Source organism: Juglans regia, chromosome 7 (genome assembly GCF_001411555.2).
Source record: "Juglans regia cultivar Chandler chromosome 7, Walnut 2.0, whole genome shotgun sequence".
NCBI classification, from domain to species: domain Eukaryota; kingdom Viridiplantae; phylum Streptophyta; class Magnoliopsida; order Fagales; family Juglandaceae; genus Juglans; species Juglans regia.
In genome coordinates, this window is record NC_049907.1 from 20,819,982 (window position 1) to 20,841,091 (window position 21,110).

General features: G+C 36.2%; 3 protein-coding genes across 5 annotated transcripts; 2 read left to right on the forward strand and 1 right to left on the reverse strand.

Annotated features, from left to right (window-relative positions):
• Window positions 1-4,153: 4,153 nt before the first annotated feature.
• Window positions 4,154-4,740, forward strand: LOC109003413. Its single transcript, XM_018981523.1, has 2 exons — window positions 4,154-4,433; window positions 4,586-4,740. The coding sequence occupies exons 1-2, from the start codon at window positions 4,154-4,156 to the stop codon at window positions 4,738-4,740; spliced, it is 435 nt and encodes a 144-aa protein (XP_018837068.1).
• A 3,918-nt stretch (window positions 4,741-8,658) lies between these two features.
• Window positions 8,659-16,392, forward strand: LOC109003447 (high mobility group B protein 15-like). Of its 3 annotated transcripts, XM_018981568.2 has the most exons (8): window positions 8,690-8,797; window positions 10,439-10,521; window positions 10,693-10,940; window positions 12,108-12,186; window positions 13,315-13,477; window positions 13,556-13,669; window positions 14,783-15,171; window positions 15,314-16,392. In XM_018981568.2, exons 3-8 carry the CDS (start codon window positions 10,774-10,776, stop codon window positions 15,536-15,538), a joined length of 1,137 nt encoding a protein of 378 aa, XP_018837113.1. In that variant the 5' UTR covers window positions 8,690-8,797; window positions 10,439-10,521; window positions 10,693-10,773; the 3' UTR covers window positions 15,539-16,392. The 3 variants fall into 3 exon arrangements, with proteins under 3 accessions (XP_018837114.1, XP_018837113.1, XP_018837112.1); XM_018981569.2 differs by lacking the exon at window positions 10,439-10,521 and having other exon boundaries at window positions 8,659-8,797; XM_018981567.2 differs by having other exon boundaries at window positions 10,439-10,940.
• Window positions 16,393-16,663: 271 nt separating this feature from the next.
• On the reverse strand, window positions 16,664-18,519 carry LOC109003446 (ethylene-responsive transcription factor ERF062-like). The gene has a single exon (XM_018981565.2). It carries the CDS (start codon window positions 18,268-18,270, stop codon window positions 16,948-16,950), a length of 1,323 nt encoding a protein of 440 aa, XP_018837110.1. The 5' UTR covers window positions 18,271-18,519; the 3' UTR covers window positions 16,664-16,947.
• Window positions 18,520-21,110: the final 2,591 nt, after the last annotated feature.

Sequence of the window (21,110 nt, forward strand, 5' to 3'; positions counted from 1 at the left end):
ACAAACCAGAAAATAGCTTAAATCACAGAGAAAAGCGATCACTGTTTTACCGCTGAAATAGAGAGATAGAAATCGCTCACCAAGATGGAGATGCCCGCGGCAGATGGAGATGACCACGGCGACGGCGACGGCGCTCTGCGATGGGCTTGGTGTGCTCGATCAGTCCTAGTGCGATGAAGGGACTCTAACCAGCAGGGGCGAAGGGGCGATGGGTCTGGGGCGACTGCAGCGTTTCATTTCGTCTGGAACAGACGGGGCACGTATTCCTTACTTCTCTGCGATGGGTCTGGGGCGAAGGGGCTCTGGGGCGAAGGGTCTGGGGCGAAGGGGCGATGGGTCTGGGGCGAAGGGGCGAAGGGCGATGGGCGAAGGGGCGAAGGGGCGAAGGGCGATGGGCGAAGGGGCGATGGGCGATGGGCGAAGGGGCGACCCCGTGCGTTTCATTTCGTCGCGCCTCAAAAGCAGTCCTTTGAGGATTAATTGAAACGTAGTGTTTCATTTCCTTTAATGAAACGCTGCGTTTCATTAAAGGACTGTATTGCAGTCCCCCATTCGGGGACTGCAATAAGAATTTCTCCTCAATTATATATAGCAGTACTCTAATCTTTTTTTGAATTAAAGAAAATATTATAAAAATTACATTTTATATCTCTCGAGTCTCAATTCCCATAATTTTTTAAATATTCATCATGAACTTTACAAATTTCAGCGCGAGAACATGAGTTCTAGTTTCTGTAGGGGAATGAAAAAGCATGCATTGTGCTAAAACAAAAAGCATGTTGATGAATGAAAACATGTTGAAAAAGAAGAGTAATGAAATTCATGCAACTCATTTTACAGCAAATAATGTGGTGGGTTTCATTAAAAGGAATACAGTTTGTTTTATTTCAATTTCAGATTTTAAATAATTGTCCTTCATTGATAACAAAATCGTGAATAAAATTATATGTGTGTGTGTGTGTATATATATATATATATATCATTACTCTTATTTTCGTCTATAAATTATTGGACAATTGCAAAAGGTGCTATTATTTAAGGTGCAAGAAATAAAGAGCGAGGCAAATTCCCTAGTTTTGGCTTGGGACTGAAGGGAAGATGGATGAGTTGGAAGACAAATGGAAGCTACTACGACTGTTTGAGGAAGAAACCTCAGTGATCATATACTTGAAAACAGAGCATTTGGGTGAGGTTATGAAGAAAGGGGAATTGAGTTTAGTTGGAAATTTATTTTTGGAGATGGTAATTGGGAGTGAAGTGGTTTATTCTACAATGGCTAAAATATGGAAGCTTAGTAAATCATTCTCATTCCAAGAGATAAACCCAAATTTTTTCGTTATTACTTTTGAGAAGGCAACGGATCGTGATAGAGTTCTTGTTGGGAAGCCAAGGTTATTTGATAATATGTTGTTTGTAATTAAGCAATTTGATGGACTAACTCCACCAAATTTAATGAATTTTGATTCAAAAGTGTTCTGGACCCAACTTTATAATCTTCCTCTAATGTGCATGATGAAGGAAATTGGAGGGCAGATTGGCAAGACAATTGGTAAGGTGCAAGAGATTAATGTGAAGGAAGATGGCATTGGGTGGGAGAGACCTACCTTAAGGTCAAGATTGAAATCAATTTGAGGAAACCTATTGCTGGAGGAAGAACAAGCAGTTTGTTAGGAATTGAGAGATGGGTACCCTTGCAATATGAAAACCTGGCTAGGGTTTGTTTGAGATGTAGATGTCTGGTTCATGGAGAAGAAGGATGCAACAACTCCACTTCAAATGATCAACAATTTGTTTCAAGGAAGAACCAATTTGGGCCATGGTTGAGGGCAAAGAATAGTCATAAAAAGAGGTACTTTAATCGAAAGGAGGAACAAGAGGCTTCGACAGATGATGGTGGGGATTCATATCAAGATATAGCAGGCTATTGTGGGGTGCAAAAGGAACCAACAACGACAATGGGTGGTGGTACAAAGAGTGGAGAGTCCAGTGAGAGAAGAACAACGGGAGCCAAAAAATGTGGGAATTCAAAATTGAATTCAGTAGGTGCTAATATCTCGAAGGATATTCTGCTTTGAATTTCAAAAGGCCTGGAGAGGTGAGGAATATGGAGATTGTGATCAGGGAAGAAATATATGGAAATTATTAGAATTTTGAAACCGAGAAGGCTTTGAGTGGGAGAGAAGTTAGTAATATGAAGAAGTGGGCTAAAGCCCAAACAGATAGAGAGGTATTCCAAGGGCATGGGATGCAACTGAGAGGTAAACCCACTAACCACTCTACAGTTACGTCTAATGAAAGGAATGAGATGCAGTCAGCCAGGAGGTGCTGAAGACTATATTGTGAAAAGAAGTCTGGCTAAGGGATCATGGAAGAGACGTGCTCATTTACAAGGTATTACTTCTGAACTGTCTATTAGTAAAATGAGTAAAAGTAGTGAAAATGTTGATGGAAACGATAGTGAGAAAAGACCTAGGAACATAAGTAGAGGAAATGAGGTGGATCATAACACTAAAAATTTTGAATTAGGCTATATGGCAGCCCCACTAAGCATTATGAATACCTTATGTAAGAATTGTTGAAGAATTGGGAACTCTCATACAGTTCATGACCTTTACCATATGGTGAAGGATAAGAAGCCCAAAATAATTTTTCTTAGTGAGACAAAATTACTTGCAACTAAGATTGATGTTGTGAAGAAGAAGCTAAACTTTGAGGGATGTTTTGTCGTCGATCCAATAGGAAGAAGTGGAGGTTTGGTGTTAATGTGGAATGGGGCAATAGAAATCATTAACTTCTCTTAGTACCATATTCATGCCAAAATCCCTTATGAAGAAAAAAATACTAGCTGATTGTAATAAAACGAAATCGACTTGGGAATTGTTATCAAAGTTAAGGCCACAGCCAGATCAGGCCTAATATGTGATAGGTAATTTCAATGAAATCACCTCCCAATCTAAGTAAAGTGGAGGAAGACAGAGGCCTGAAGGTCAAATGCAAGAATTTAGGAATGCTCTTGAGGTAAACAATCTGGTTGATTTGGGTTGGAAGGGTGAGAAGTATACTTGGAGCAATAGACATGAAAATGAAACTTTAACAAAGGAGATGCTAGATAGGGGGTGGCAAACCTAAAGTGGTTAGAAATATTTGGAAATTGGGAGGTCAAAGTCCTAACTGCTAGATGTTCTGATCATAAGCCACTATTCTTATCATTGCATGATGAAAGTGTGGTAAAGAGGAAAATGAAGGGTATTTTCAAGTATGAAGCAAAATGTGCATCACAAAAGGATAGTGGTGCTATGATAGATGAAACTTGGGATAGAAGTGGGATTGGACAGAACCCTTTCAAAGTCATACAATGCAAATTGCAAGCATGTAGAGGGGGTTTATCTAGGTGGAACTTACAGCAAATTAGATCAAATGAAAGGTATTAGTGTGGTTACAGCACAGCTCAAGCAAGAACAGTTACATGAGGGACCCCACAATGATGCTACGATCAAAGCATTACAAGACAAAGTTGGCATTCTCTGAGTAGGAAAATATTAAGTGGAGACAAAGAGCTAAGAGGAATTGGTATCAACTTGGTGATCAAAACACAAAATATTTTCTTGCTTGTGCTAGTCAAAGGAGAAAAAGAACTGGATTAAACAAGTTAAACATCAAGAATGAAGTATAAAGACTGAATAGGAAGGAATTGAAGCAGCTTTTAATTAGTACTTTTGGAACATATTTTGCACATCAACCCAACTCAAGAGGCTATAGTAGAATGTCTTGCTCCTATGCAACAGAAAGTGACTTGTGAAATTAATAGAGACCTGCAAAAGGAATTCACAATTGAAGAGGTAGAGATAGCACTGAAGTAGATGGCGTCGCTAAAGTCCCCAGGCTTTGATGGGTTTGGGCTTGTTTTTATCAAACGTATTGGCACACAGTGGGAGAAGAGGTATGCCAAGCCATTTTAAGTTTTTTAAATGAGAGAAATTTAGATCAATGTATTAATTTTACATATATTGCATTAGTTCCAAAAGTAAATAACCCATCAATTGTAAGTGATTTTAGATCAATTAGCTTATGTAATGTATTATATAAGCTTGTATTGAAAGTACTAGCTAACAGGTGAAGAAGGTGCTGCCCTCCATTATATCCAACTACCAAAATGCAGGTCCATGGGAGACTCATCATTGATAATGTGATGATTGCTTATGAAACTTTGCACACCATGAAGACAAGAATGAAAGGTAAAGTGGGAAGCATGGCTCTCAAACTAAATATGTCAAAAACATATGACAGAATTGAGTGGAGATTCCTAGAAGAAACTATGAGAAAGCTTGGATTTGGAGATAGATGGATTAAGCTAGTAATAGAGTGTGTTACCTCAATGACTTACTCTTGTCTGATAAATGGGCAGCCTGATGAGACCATAAAGCCAACAAGAGGTATAAGACAAGGGGATTCAATATCTCCATACTTATTATTATTTGTGCTGAAGGCTTGAGAAGTTTAATTAAAGCATCAAATAGTAAGGGTGAGACAAAGGGTGTGGCAGTTATAAAAGGTGGAACTAGAATAAATCATTTGTTGTTTGCAGATGATCGTGTTATATTTGGAAAGGCAACTACCAATGAATGGTTGAAGATACATGAGATCCTGAACAAATATGAGAGGGTCTCGGGGCAGTTATTGAACAAGCAAAAAACAACCACGTTTTTCTGTTCAAATGCTGCTATGAATGTTAGAAAATAGATTTTGCAAGAGGCATGAATTTCAGTTTGTGGGAGTTATGAAAAATACTTAGATTTACCTTCTATGGCAGGTAAATCAAAGTATTACACTTTTAGGTTATTAAAAGAGAAAGTGTGGAAGAGAGTTAGTAGTTGGAAGAATGTCTTCCTATCTCAGGTAAGTAAAGAAGTGATTAGGGGTGGGCTCCGACTCCAATCGGGGTTGGAGGTCAAAATGTGCTCTGACTCCGATCGGAGTTCAGAGCTCGGAGTTGAAGCTCGGAGCTCTAATCGGAGTTGAAGTGGGCTTACCCAATTGCCTTACTCAAATTGGGCCTAGGCCCACGGCCTAATGTCCAAGGCCCAATCTGAAATTTAGATTGGTCAACCCTTGTTTAAAAATATTAAAAAAATAATAATAATATAAAAAAATAATTAAAAAATCTAAAATATTGTAAAAAAAAAAGTTAAAATTAAATACAATGACTAAATCATGTACAATAAAAAAATACGTGATTTAATGTATGCAAAAGATAAAGTTAAATTTATAACTAAAAATTGCAATAAATTTAAATTTACAATACCAAAATATTAATAATGTCATAGATTTCTTTCAAATAGCCACAATCCTCTACATCAGTCTTGATAATTCATGCATTTTAGTCGATGACTTGAGAGTGATTTCTAATTTTCCTGCATGAAGTTTTATTGATCAGATACACTATCTTTTCTTTAGTCATTTAACTATAGACTTCTAAACCATCAGTCAAGTGATATATGACATAAAATATGACACATTATGAACTCACATTCACCTCTAACTCTGATGAGTTTTGCATTATGGTAATCATGATATTGAGTTTCTCACTAATAAAGGGGTCATCCCATGGTGCTTCCATCTCAGTCATCCACAATTAGTCTGGGGTTCATAGCTAGGTCTACAAAATCATATAAATTATAAATTAAATAATGAAAATATTAAAAACTGAACGTCCGCTTGAGCGAACAATCTATGTAATGTTCGCTCGAGCCACACTCGAACGAAGGCTCTCGAGCAAACAATATGTGTGATATTTGCTCGCTTGAGCGAACAATCTATGTGATGTTTGCTCCAGCCACAATTGAGCGAACATCGAGCGGACGTTGTCTAAAGGGCACCATTTAATTTTTTTCAAACAAAATCTCACAAATCTCATGATTAAAACCCTAAAAATAAAAATCCCCAAATTCAAACAATAAATCAACAACAAAAACCAAATAAACAACAAATTCCACAAACAACTTCAACAGTTTTTGAAACCTAAATCATTTAGTTAACAAACAATTAAAACCCTTATAAGAAAATATAAGATGTAAGGCTTACAAGAAAGAACGGTGGATGGAGTTCCCTCTACGGTGGCTCGCGGCGGTGCAAGTGACAGGGAGAGAAGAGAGATAGGGAGGGGGAGAGCCATTGAGTGAGAACTTATGTGCAATTGTGCCAGAACAGGGGAGAACGAGAAGTGAAAACGAAATGAAGGGGGTCCTACATTTTGGATCCCCTTGTGAATAAAACGACGTTGGTCTGCTTTAAACAGAACAATGTCATTTTAGTTAGGACAATTTAAAAAAAAAATGTCGGAGTTCGGAGCTCATGTTCGAAAACTCTGACTCCATTAGAGTCAAAATGCTGTCGAAACTTGGACGAAGTCGGAGTGGTCGGAGCTTTTGCCCACCCTTAGAAGTGATGATTAAGGTTGTGTTGAGTATAGAAGAAGTGGCATTGATTAAAAGTATTCCTTTAAGAAGTTTAAATAAAGAGGACAGGTTGATATGGGGACCAACTAACACAGGGTCTTTTTCAATAAAGAGTGCTCATCACCTACAACATTCTAGAATGAGATTGAGGTTGGGAGAATTTTCTGGTGCATCAAATTAAAGGAGGGTTTGTAATTGATATGGAGATTAAATGTGCAAAATACTGTTAAGTAGTTCCTATGGAAGGCAGCACATGATATACCTCCCACTAGAGAAAATCTTTTCAAGAAGAAGATGATAAACTCGTCTTTATGTCGAGTCTGTGGGAGGGAGTCAGAAACTACAATGCATGCACTTTGGAGTTGGCCTGCATCTAATGATGTTTGGTCTGAGACAAACAGTCCCATTCAAAAATGGTCCAATATGGAGATACATTTTTTAGAGCTTTGGAAGAGATTGAAATTTGAATGAAAGATTAAAGAGTGAGGGGGTTGAATTGGTGGCTTATACTATGAGAAGGATCTATTTACAAGGAATAACCTTTTGTTTGAAAATAGATTTGAACATCCAAGGCAGTTGATCCAGCTAGCAAAACAAAGTTTAAGATTTTAATCTAGTACAAAGCTTTAGAAAGAATGGAGACCAATCGGGAAAGTCAGAGAGACGACAGACCAACTGGAAGAAACCACCTGAGTCGAAATATAAAGTTAACTGAGACATTGTGTTTGAAGCTAGGAATATCTGATGTTGTGTTTGAAGCAAATAATGTAGCTCATTTGTTAGCTAAACTTGTTATTTATTTATCTGTTGAAAGGGTGGTGTGGATTGAGGAGGAACCTATGCAAATAATCCCTTCAGTTTTGAAGGAACAATATTGTATTAATTAATTGTTTATTCAATAAAGGCACCATGATTAAATTTTAAAAAAAAAACCGAAATAAAGAGGGTAAAACAGGCAATATGAAAAAAGATGATGTGAGTGAATTAAGATTATAAATTATATTTAAGTAAAATTAAAATGTATTTAAGTAACTTTAATATTCAGTTATGAAAATTTGATTTTGTGATCTTCGAGCAAACCTTTCAATAGCTTTTCTTTTCACCACGATTCTTTACTACCTTGTAAACGTTTTTTTTTTCTTTTTTTTTTTTTGGTTGAAATAGCTTGTAAACGTTTCTCTACTTTAAATCCAACCTTCCTTAAATATGATACTATTTCTCATTTCCAACATTTTATCGTGACACTGTCTATCAAGAATAATGCTAGATACGAGCCTCAAATAGATAAATCATATACAAGTTTTTTGTAAAACAATGAGTTCTACTAATAAATAATAGTTTTTTTTATATTTTTTTAAGGTATGGTCTATTTTTTTAAAAGGGTTTGTATGAGACTTGTCTATTTGAAACTTGTACAAATTATTTTTTGCCTATCAATCATTAGATCGCTCTATTTTTAGAAAAAATATAAAATTTACAAAGACATGAAAGTAATAATACATAGTATACACGAAAAGGATATTATGTCAATAAGCCTATCACCACAAATAGAAGAACCTATTTATAAAAAATTAATGGGGAAGACAGACCATAGAGAATTGAAAGGTTTTGATGGTGAATAGAAGATGAAGAAAATGCTTATATTAAGGTATATACTTAAAATAAGGATTATAGAGGAAAGAGAGAAACGTTATGGTGTTGGCGTAGGGACTAATTCTGTGGTGTATTTAATTTTGCAATCTGTAATAAATTTACACACAGAAAGAAGCTGCTGTTACGGCGTCCGTATCTCTTCCCCACCCCTTTATTTTTGGTTGGTTCTTATCATCCCTTTTCGTAGATTGTGTGCCGTTTCAAACCTCCTTTTTTGAGAAATTATATTTATATTAGTGAATTATGTAATTATTAGGTAATTATTTTATAAGAAGTAAATTAAATATGAGATTTACGTAAAAAAAATTAATTTCTTAATAATAAATCTCATTTTTTTTAAAAATAATTATAAACGTTTATGAATTTCAGGATTTTATGTTAAATTGTTCATTATTATTATTGAGGCACTCCCTCTTAATTAAGGAAGCAATACATTCCTGAAATACCCTTGGTTTCTTGCCTTCTAGCCCCAACATATCTGGGACAAAGTTGTCTATTGGCAAGTGTGTGTCTCTGCATATTAGGGTTACTTTTTCTAGAATGGCAAATAAGACAAATACCAACAGAGAGAAATACATAGAAAAATAAGTCCTACCCTTTTCTTTATTCTTATAATAATAGAGGCTTTTAGGCTTAAGATTCAATCCTTAATGTTATTTCATTTGGCATACGAAATCATTGCACTGTTGGTAAGTTTTCTTTTTCTACTCTTTCTTTTATATATGTATTTTGGCTTATTCTAAGTACTGTTTTCTCTCATTTTCATCATCTGGGTTTGCTTTGTTATATTCTTATACCTATTATTTATTCTATTTTCTTAAGAATCTCTGATAGACTATAAATAAATAGAAAATAAATAAAGAACAGTGCTGTTTTCCATAGTATCTATGGTGGGTCATATTTATCATTTTTTGATATTATTTGTATGCGGCCACACGAAAGAGGAAGGACAGTGCTGATTTTAAAATTCATGGTGGGGGGCTTTGCAGCAAAGAACGGTTTTTTATTAGTAATGAGAGAGATATTTATTAGTAATGAGAACAAAGATCCGAACAAACGAACACAAACATAAAAGGTAAAGATGAATTGATCGGTCTTATGTTTTCTTGGTCGAAATCCTTTTATGTTATGAATTACTTTGATTTATTAGCCATAGCAGCGAGGGGGTGTGCGGTTGGAAGTTGCTCAGAGATGATTGTTGAAAGAGTTTCATCGTCTTGGCACAGCGTATGAATTCGTAAATTAAACAGATAAGAAGAGGGTTGTCTGAAAAGCTGTGGATGAGATAAGATGGAATCAAAATTATTTTCAAGATTCATGAGAGATGAGACTCACGTAACTGTGTAAAGTGGATGTTGGAAGATAGAGACGATAGATTTGGCATAAGGTGATTACAATGGTGGGACGCGAATAATGATGGCGAGGCTCGTTTTCTGTAGATCCAGCATCAACGTTTCAACCATAAAGACAACTATAAAAAAGTTGGAAAAAATGGCATATTTAGCTGAGAGGAGAAGGGACCCCGGTACCGAGAGGTGCTGTAACTCGAGATGCTCTGGGTTGAGAGTTTTTCCTTGTCAAGGGCTTTGGTTTTTTTTTTTTTGGCTTAGTAAGCTGCATTAATTTTAAAAAAACATATAAAAGTGCCAAGTCTTTAGTTACTTTACTTTAAAGAGGAGGATGCTTCCCACCAGAGAACGTTTGGCCCTCTGGGTATCTTGGCGAGGAGGTATGCAGTCTATTGCCATACACTTGTAGTTTTCTTGATTGATGGGCACTACCCCAAAAACCGCAATTGTATCTTCTATAAGGGCACTATAAATCTTTTCAGCCTGTGACGGTGTCAGATAATGAGGAAAAGGGGAAGATAGAAAAAAGTGCGTTGGACTTTGATCTGAGATATCCATTATTTAATTTTATGTCTACAACTGTTAAGTACCTATTAGATATCATAATATCTTTGGAATGTCAGGCAAGGTCATAGGCTATGTAGGCCTGTGAAGCCTGGATCAAAGGGGAGAAAGACAGAGAAATTGCTTTTTGTTTATGGGTCTTTATTACCATAGCCTAAAAGGGTGTTTTCTTTTTAGACTCTAGTCGAAAAGGCCTGAACTTTGATGAGTTCTTTTTGTTACGTCCTTAGTACTCTGAAGGAATTCATGTCAATGACAGCAACGCTGTACTATTTGGCTTTTATTGGGTTTTGAATCTCATCCTTGGTACTAGGAGTAATTTCATCAGCTGAGTCGTTGTGATTGTGATCGAAGTTGCTGCCTTGCAGCTGCATTTTGCATGGTATTTGAATGGTTCTTTTTCTTTCTTTTTTGAAGTCTCCAACTTCCCTTTTCTTCACAAGATTGTCTTTATCTATTCACACTTGAGCTATTCCCATATTTCCAGCTTCTGCATGAAGGTAAGAGTTTTTGGCAATATCTTTGATCGTTTTTCTTCGATTGAATCTTTTACTCTTCGTATGCCGTTGGTTTTACCTGCAATTGCTGGCCTTTTCTTGATTTTCAAGTATTCCTTTTTTCTTTTTTTCTTTCGTTTCCTGCTCTCGCCTGTGTTAACGTTTGCTCTGCAGTGAAGAAAGTAAATAGTGAAGTGGTTGGCGGTTGAACAGGGAAGGGCGGAGGAAGGTTGAGCTTGTGGGAGGGAGTAGACAATGGCATCGGCTTCTTGTGCCAGGAGTCCATTGCCCATGAAAGAAGCATCCTCTAATTATTCTCCTTACCCTCAACCTCTTGCAAAATATGACGATGTTGCAGCCAGTCCTAAGCTCTTCGCGGATACTTTGGAGAAACTTCATGCTTCCATGGGGACTAAGTTCATGTAATCTTTCTCTCCTTACCTCCCTCAAACTTATGCCATGACTCATTGATCATCATGTAACTAGTTTTTCTAGAAGAAGAAATACAATATGGAGTTACGGTTGTTATTGTTTTTTTAGAAGTGTAGTTAAGGTTATTATGTAGGTTTTTTTTATGGAGTTAAAGTTGTTACTTGAGCATGGAAGTATGCCGGTAGTCTGCTGTCATCATTTCTAGCTCCAGGATTTGTCGTAGTTTGTAGTTATTTATGTTGTTGCTCCATCTTTGTTTTTTTTCTCCTGTTAAGGTTAAATTTCCTTAGGTGGAGGCATCGTTAACTAGAGATCTCCTGTTAAGTTTTTAATGTGTAGTTTCTATTAGCAAGAAGTTCATATCATGAACTTACTCTTGATTAGGTCAAGACAACGGGTAGAATCTTTTAACATGCCATTGATAGGACAATGTGGTGCTGCAAAATAAAATAAAAAAATGTGAAACTCTACTAATTTAGTGATATTAATGTCCATACATTGGATATTGACTACTTTCATATCTTGGACATCATGACATAGAAAGTTGTTCTTTTTGGATACCTTAATGGGACATGGTTGGAGTAGTGGCTGAAGATAAAAGATTTTCCTAGAATTGGCATATCACAAGCTGGCTGCAAAATTTACCTAACTATTATTATTATTATTATTATTATTAAATTTAATTGTTTAGTCTTTCACGCTACTATTGAGTTTTTTTTTTTTTTAATGTTAACAGGACTCTTTGGGCACAACTATCTCAACTCATCTCATTTCATCATTACAACTTTTTTAAATTCCCACGTAAAATATAATAAACAATTCAACTTTTTCAAATCCCAAAACATTAATAATATTAAAAAATAATATTCTAACAATATTTTATTCAACGCATCTCATCTCATCTCATTATTCAAACGATATAATTATTTTGAGACTTATAATATCAACTAATATGTGCACCCCTGGATTAGCCGAGACTTTGGCCTCGTTTGTTTTCACAACAATCTAGGAGTTGTTTGTGCTATTATCACTTGCTCCATATGACTCATGCCAACCATGTGTTTTCTCTTTCTTCTCCTTGGCCTAGCTTATATTTTGTAAAGTTTTCTGGTTATCCATTGATATTATTTTGTTTTCTTTGTGCATTTTAATTGTAGGATTCCCATCATTGGAGGTAAAGAGCTAGATTTGCATCGACTTTTCGTGGAGGTAACTTCTCGTGGGGGTATTGAAAGGGTAAGATAAACAGTCAACAATAATTTAGTTGAGTGAGTTTGTAAATAATTTCATGTGAGTCGTTCGCCAAGTGAACCGGTTGTCTAAAGGTTTGTATTCATCTTGTTTGTGATGCATATTTTGGATTTGGTAATGCACTTGATTTTTGTTTAAAAATTTGGTTATGTTATTGAAAGGTTCTTATGTGGATAACATTATAAATAACTTGCGTTCACAAGTGATTTAGAAGTAGTGGTGGTCTTTTTGGCCTGTACATAATTATAGAGACGGCCAATTGGTGAAATTATTTTTATGTTTATTCTGTATTTAAAAGAGCAAGCCATCGCAATTTCTGTTTCATGTTTTCTAGTGTAACTTATTGCCTATCGCAACTTTTACTTGGTTGAAGGATTTTTTGCATCTATATAAAGGGTTATTATATTAACCCATGTTAGCTTTCCTCACCTATGATATATTATAGTCAACAACTCTTCTACCGCATGTGATATTGGTATTGTATTTCCAACCTTAGTGTCTGTATATTTGACTCTCCGTGGTCTGTATCACCTGATTTTCTGTATGGTATCTTCTTTATTACTTCTTTTAATGTGCTACCATTCTAAGTATTTTAAGCAAAGAAATATTTACATTTGATTCCTCGTTGACTTTAAGCTACATTTAATTTGCTGGGTGAAGTTTTCTCGCATGTTCTTCTCTTCTATGAAAATGATGTACAAAAGAGTGTAATGTTAATGCTAGATTGGGTATAACACTCATGGATACTGCTTTACTGTCATGGAAAGACTTCAGTGTCCTGCAAGGTGCATTTTTTCATTTTTCTTTGTAATCATGAACTTATACTACCATAATTCCTTTTATCTCGAGTAACAGCAATCTAACCTGAGAAGCCTGCCACGATATATAAACAATAGATACATCAGATTATTAGGTGTTCGGTATTATCAGATTCTACCATAATACCTTTTAGTAGTCGTTCAGTATTTTTTATGTGTTCTCCCCAATCGATCTTTTTCTAATGTACACTGTGGATTAGTTTTTTTTTTTATACGTAAAAGAATTAAATGTAAATGTTCACTTTGGATTGGTTAGCATGTAGTTGCTTCTTATCTGGAAAAATGGAATTTGCAGATTATTAGGGAGAGAAGATGGAAAGAAGTGACTGCTGTTTTCAACTTTCCTTCAACGGCTACAAATGCGTCTTTTGTGCTGCGAAAGTACTATGTTTCATTACTTCACCACTATGAGCAAATATATTTCTTTAAGGCTCGGGGATGGGTCCCTATGTCTAATGGTGCGTCCATACAACAATCAGTCTTCATGAAAATACTTATTATTGGATTCAGTTTCATAATACACCAATCTTTTGCAGATTGTTTGATGAGCCCACCCAGAACTCCAGTTCCAGCATCAAGAACAGAATCCTTGCAGGCAACACCAGAAAATCAAGCAGAAAAAAGAATAAATACTGCAGAATTGGCAGGAGGTCTCTATACTTTTCTTCTCATTTTCAATTCCTAAAATTTAGGAGGAAAAAGAGGATAAATAGCTCTATGGATCTGTACTATCAGCAATGAATCTTTGCCTCCAAAACCTGGTGTCTTCTTTTATTTTATGCATGAGATCATTAGAATGCATACTTAACTTGTATAAGAGTGAAGAGGTGCTTATAAAAAATTGTCATGTTATAGAATAAGTGATTGGTTACAAGCTATTAGCCTGCTAAATCTACCGCTGTTTGGGGATAAAAATGTGTTTTTCGTTTGGATTACATCTGCTTTTATTGATGCCCTCCTTGAATATTTTGCATCTAATCAATTTAAGAACTATTTATTGATATTTTATACTGCATAGTTAAAACATTTGATTATGTGTCTCGGATGCTTTGTAAGTAGATAGACAATGGAAATGGTTTTTTTTTCCTGCTTTCCATTTGGCCTGCTATAAGAATGCTTCTTTTTGCTAGGGTTTTTCCTCAATTAAGAACTATTTGTTGATATTTTCTACTGCATAGTTAAAACATTTGATTATGTGTCTCGGATGCTTTGTAAGTAGCTAGGCATCGAAGATGGTTTTGCTTCTTCTTTTTTTCCTACTTTCCCTTTGGCCTGCTATAAGAATGCTTCTTTTTGCTAGGGTTCTTCCCCAATTAAGAACTATTTGGTGATATTTTATACTGCATAGTTAAAACATTTGATTATGTGTCTCAGATGCTTTGTAAGTAGCTAGACATTGGAGATGCTTTTACTTTTTTTTCCTGCTTTTCCTTTGGCCTGCTATAAGAATGTTTCTTTTTGCTAGGGTTTTTCCTCAAGCTGTCACTATTTCATGTATTATATACCAATGAAATGGAATATTGGATGATTTTTCACAACACATAGGCTAATGATGCATGGCCCTTGTGATTTATTTTTTCGGTATGTAGTGTGCATGTCTCATTGGATTTCACTTCGGTTTTTTTCTATTTATAACTAAACTTTTGTGCAAAACTTTTCATCTGTTTCTCCAAAGCGTTTCCTAATTCCAATAATGCTTAATTTGAGAATTTGAGGAAACAGGGGCTAATTAAAAGCCATTTACTCTCGTTTGTGTTTTGCAGCAACAGCAGCTTCAACTGTGGTAGGGGTCATTGATGGGAAATTCGAAAGTGGGTACCTTGTTACTGTCACAATAGGTTCAAAGAAGCTTAAAGGTGTCCTTTATCATGCACCACAGAACACCGTGCAGAAATTGCCACAGAACTATGGTGTCTTTGCTAGCAAAAATGACAGTGCTTCTGCTATACCGGGAACCCATCGACGCCGCCGCAGGAAGAAATCTGAAATAAAAAGGAGGGACCCAGCGCATCCAAAACCTAACAGAAGCGGCTATAATTTCTTCTTTGCAGAGCAGCACGCAAGACTGAAACCACTGCATCCAGGGAAGGACAGAGAGATTAGTAGAATGATTGGTGAACTGTGGAACAAGTTAAAAGAGTCTGAAAAGGCTGTAAGGACTAAGTTCTATCTTCCTACTTTATTACTATCAATTGCACATTCCATGTTTTTTTTTTTAATGAACATTCAATCTTATGTTTCCATTCAACTTTTGTAAATGCATTTCAGTACACATTGAAATTTGTGAATTTCAGGTTTATCAGGAGAAAGCTTTTAAAGATAAAGAAAGATATAGATCAGAAATGGAGGAATACAAGGAGAGATTAAGGACTGGTCAAGTCATCAGTGATGCAGTGCCACTGCAACAGCGGCTTCCTGGACAGGATGTGGTAAATACAGTGGATGAAGATGCGGAGATTGAAGATAATGAGGAAGGGGAGTCTCCTCATACACCTGACAATGCGAGCTCAGATAATTGATTCTGAATATGATAAAGCGGGATATATCTCTAGAAGTAAGAGTAGGTGCTGAAGCTAGTAATGTGCATAAGGAGACCTTGCCTGAGGAGAGAGGATTTTGAACTACAGAAGATGTTGAAGATGATAACTTTGAGAAGGTTGGTGAAGAAATCGTTGGATTCTGAGGCTTAAAAAGAAACAGAGTACCGAGTGAAGAACATTGAAGTAGTTCCACGCAAGTTATTAATGACTTTTGGTATCTAAGTGGGAAAAAACTTAGGCTATACATTTTATCAGAGACTACTGCTACCTAACAAAGATTGAAGTCTTTTTTCTACCCAAAATAGGTTTGTGTTTCTTTATCCAGTCGGCTTTTCCTTAACCGTAGATGAATTCAGAAACACTGTGTTAGTTCCTTCTATCTGTAAATTGTGTCAACTCAGTTACTTTCGGATAGAGAGAGTTTTGAGGCTTTGGCAGACTACACGGTACACAGGCAGTTTTGTAGCAAATGAGAATTTTGATGCAGTTCTTGAGCTAAGTATTTGGTTTGTCTTCTAGTTCTGATACTCGATGCCTTCTAGGAGGCATATACATCATTAGTATATTACAGCACTGTCTGATCGAGGTTGGGGTATGTAAAACGGCAGATGTATGTTACAGACCATTTGTTCGTTTTCTGTTTATGTTATTGAACGGCCTGTCGGGCTGTCCTTTAGAAGTTCTGAACCGTTGATAGGATTAAAGATAGACTTTTCCTTTCAAATGGCGTGTGTGTGTGTGTGTACATAACTTGTTTAAGGAGTAAGTTGTAATTTACTACCTTGTTGAAATTCAACTTCTAAGTTCAATGAAACATGGATGACGTGACATGATGTTATGGCTAAGAATCTTAATCGGACTTAAACTGAATAAGACAACTTCTCAATGGTCTAAAAGCAGTTTCAATTGCCCAAATAGACAGCGTGCCCTTTAAAATTGGCCCACACTTTTGAGAGAGAGAGTACAACTACAACCTCAGTGGAAAGGGCCCATCAAGCATCCTCCTTCCACATTTCTAGTCCATTTATAATATCAAACAGAGCTCGAAGTTGAAGACATTCCTTCCACAGAAGTCAACAGAACAAAATGGCACTAAAATGAAATAAAAACCAACAAATTAACTACCGTTTTTTTTTTTTTTTTTTTACAGAAGAAAAAGGAAAAGAGCTGCATAAAGAACATCTTTTCAAGTAAATATCATGAACCTAAATATGACCAATGGCCATCAATGGGAAAAATATAAAACCCATCAGGCTTCCTAATGAAAGATATATGGTGTTATGTGCGATTCAAAGCAAAAACATAATACCCACAAGAAGAATATTGGAGTTCAATCCACAATCTTGGTACCATTTGCAGCTTGTATATTTAAGATGTACTGCTGATGGTCATGAATCTGAGACTAAAAGAGCATCCCAGATCATATCCATGTCCAAGGACGGTATTCTACTTAATTGAAGGGCTTCCACATCTGATAATGCCTCCTGAGTTTTCTTGTTCTCAATCATCTCTGATCCAGCCTTGCTCTCCCACTCAAACTGTCGCTCTTTTCTTGATGAGTTTTGGCTCAAAGCTTGGAGTTTTGTATCCTCAGAAGGGTTGTTCTTTGGTGGTGTTTGTGGTGACTCAATGGGCTTCTTTTTAGCAGAAATGCCTTGTGATATTACCCTTAGCTTTGCTTCGAGCAGCGCTGCTGTGGCTCCATTCAATGAATTAGTCTTGAGTTGATGCTTTTGATCTGGGAAATTCAATTGTGCATATTCCCCACGTAGAATATAAGCCGCTGTGTCGTATGCAATGGCAGCATCTTCAGCAGTGTCAAAAGTCCCCAACCAAACCCTTGTCCTATTTCTTGGTAACCTTATCTCAGCAACCCATTTCCCCCAGTGCCTTTGTCTCACCCCTCTGTATAGCTTCCCTTGCGATGATGACACGGATGAAAAGTTAGTCTTCTGTAGCTCATGATTCTGCATTCTTCGTCCGGTGTACTTCATGGGTTGGGTCTTGGTGGTGAGCCAGGAGCCATAATTAAGACCTTTGGAGGAGTAGTTTAGCCATTCGTTGCTCCGACGGGATGGAATATGGGCAACTTGGGTCATAGGAAATGATGGGTAGGAAGATGATGAAATGGATTGACATTTTATGTTCTTGCAAGGCGAATTATCAGCTATTCTTGAAGATGAATCTAAAAGGCTAGGTTCCTGCAGAAATAAAGTTAAATTCGGGTATCTAGTTTTGGCTGACAATGAAGATGGAGAAGAGGGTTGAGAAACTTGAGCCTGTGTTAGCTTTGGAAACGCACCCAAAAAATTTACAGGAATGAAGCTTTCTTTCGCACCTGATGCTGAAGCTCCAGGCGGGTGGTCAGGATTCAATCCAGAAACAAATGGACTTTGATGGTGTTCATCATGGATGACATCCTGTTTAGTACTGAATCCAGGGATGTTGTGGCTCCAACTGGCATCAGAAGCCTCCTCTGTGGAAGAAGTAGAATCGGAGCTCGAAAACAGCCTGTCAGGTGATGCTGGTGATGATTTCATGCCACCACTACCGCCATGGTGGTCATGACAAGCAGTAGTACTCTTAGTTAGAGCGCCCCAAACAATTGGATCACCAAAAAAATGTGATCCCATGGTCATTCCTTCATGAACATAAGATGAAAGTTGATCTTTCTGCATTAATATTTCCATCTTAGGAAACTGATGGTCCATGCAAATCAATCGCTCTGAGTACTATTGAAAGAAACGTATAGAGAACAGGAGAGAGATGATGCAAAATGAAGGCACTATGCTTCATACATTTATCCTGACGCACACCTCATAGAGAGGAATCTGCTAATTCTCATTAGAAAATAAAAGGAACTACTTTATGTTGATAAAGTGAAACTATCCTCTGAATCAGATCTGCTTGTACAAAAGAATAAGCTCACCACCTCCCATTTTGCCACAGACGTTCGTGCCCACCATTCTCGATGTTTCTTAGCCATCGGCCAATCAGAACCTGACAACTCATCAGGCCTCCACTGCTTACCCTGTCATCTAGGGTTTTTGGGATGAATGAATATTCATCTTACAGTGACCACAAGAACCAAGAAATTGAACTGGAATATCATGAAATTTAATTATAAAGTAGGCAGCTTGCTTATTAATCATGATCATGTGATTTTCCTAAACATCCACATGTTTTAGTCTCCCTTTTCATCCTTTTGTACTTAATATATATATATATATATATATTGGAACCTTTTAAGAGATTAATTACTTTAGGCCCCATTTGTATTGAGAGTTGGTATGAAATGAGTTAAGATAAAAATTGAAAGTTAAATAAAATATTATTTTTTAATATTATTATTATTTTAAAATTTGAAAAAGTTGAATTGTTTATTATATTTTGTACAAAAATTTGAAAAAATTATAATGATGTTAGGTAGGAACAAAAATTTGCAATAAAACACTTTCCGAATCTAAATGAGACCTTAGTCTTCTCTATGCTCCATTAATTATCTTTGCTAAAGGAAAACAATTGCAGATCAAGATAAACGATGTTAGGTAGGAACAAAAATTTGCAATATTGACCAACTGATCAGGTGGGAAGAAGCCTCATGATTGGTTCTTAATTAATTAATTAATTAGCCGAAAACCACATATTAATTATATAATTAACCAAGCTTGCATGATTTGTTTATATTATCATCAACCTTATCGTTAGCATTGAACAGGCCTTAATTCAAATACTAAAATATTACCATGTTCTTTGGTGTATGAGGAAATCATCATGGCTGTCTTTTTCTAAACTGCAGCATTAATATTTAAACTATACAGATGAAGACAGGTATATATATATATATAATTTATTTGGCGTTTCTGGTGCAATACCATGTGTCTTTTGGCAAGGGTCAGAAGACACTAATTCGATCGTGCATGTCTCATCATCCTAATTCTCTGATTCAGCCTCAAATGATTAGAATTCCCGGCTAAGTGCGTGGTCATGTTCCTTAGTCGGCAGCCATTTCAGAGAGTTATCTACCTTTAATGTGATCAGTTATATATATACAATTAATATCTGTGTTTTTTATACTAATTAATTAGTGCAAATTTAAAACTGTAGGTAAGAGATAGATAGATCAGAGATTCCCGGGAGCTCTTTATTTCGCTTTATGACCAGGCTCCTCTAGTAGTGCGCTAGCTAGATGATCAATTGATTTTTATTTATTTATTTATTTATTTTTACAAGCCATATTGCACATGATGATGATGGTCCTGGCTAAGACACCTGGGTTATACGTGTTGAGTTGATGATCAATGAGAAGAGAAACGAGGCATGCATGGAGGCCAGCCAATTGTACGTTAATCGATCAATGCTAGCTAGCTAGCTGCTTGATGATCTCCTTTGCCTTTTCCTCTTTTGCCTTCTCAAACAAAGTTCTTTATTCCTTCCCGAGTTTTATGGGCCTCGCATAGAAAAGAACAGATTTAAGAGGCATATCCACACGCATCACTGCTACTTTAGTGATGAAAAAGATGGATTAGACATGTGGAAACTGGCTTCACCAATGAGTGAATACCAAATCATCAGGATTCATGGATTCTGATCTCTAATTCTGACTCTCCGGACAATATGCCTTGTTTTAGTTCTCTTCCATCGTATTCCATATATGCTTCCTCAACCTTGAAGATAAGTATATATATATTGCAGCGTAAAAAAAAAAAACAAAACAAAAAAAGTAGGGTTGAGATAAGGGTTTTCCCTGTTGACCCTTTTACACCAACCTAATTAATTTTATAATATTGGTGAATGAGAAATTCTATTTACAGTCTTGAAGTTGGGATTATATGTATAGGCACATGTTTAAATGAGAGAAAACATTATTTTAGGAGGGATAATTTTATAATTTTATAAAATTTTAAAGTTAAAATAGCCTAGATCTGCACATACAATCTCTAAGTGGAGACTGTACCTAGCATTGCTCTTGGTGAATATTAATTCTAAGTATGTGGTCTGAAGTATAGATGAGGGTGCATGCATGGGGGGGAGATATATAAGAGAGACATTTCATGTCTTTGTCAACGGTTTGGATCAAAGAAGCATGTTGGCATCGATCGTAACCTTCACAACTACTACTATCGAAGCCGTTTGGTTGAAGTATCTTAGCTAGGCTTTAGCAGTGCCTGTATTTAAAAAAAAAGAAATACCATTCAGGACGACAAATATACAAAGAGACAGGTTCGGCCAGTCTGGTGCAACTACTCCAGATGTTTTTGACTAAATACCTTCCGTTTTACTTTTATTATTCGAAGGCATCCTTTGTTAGCTAGGGAAGTTCATCCCCCCATGCCATTGCCTTTTATCTTTCTTGATCTCTATTGATCCAGTCATTACAGCCCACAGGTATATATATATATAAATATATATATATATATATATATATATATATATATATAATGATGTTCTCATGACTAGCATATAGACAATTAAGGACATAAAGTAAGATGAGAAAAACTCAGCAAAGAATGGAAAAGATGAAAACAACCGCCGCAAAGTACTGGAATCC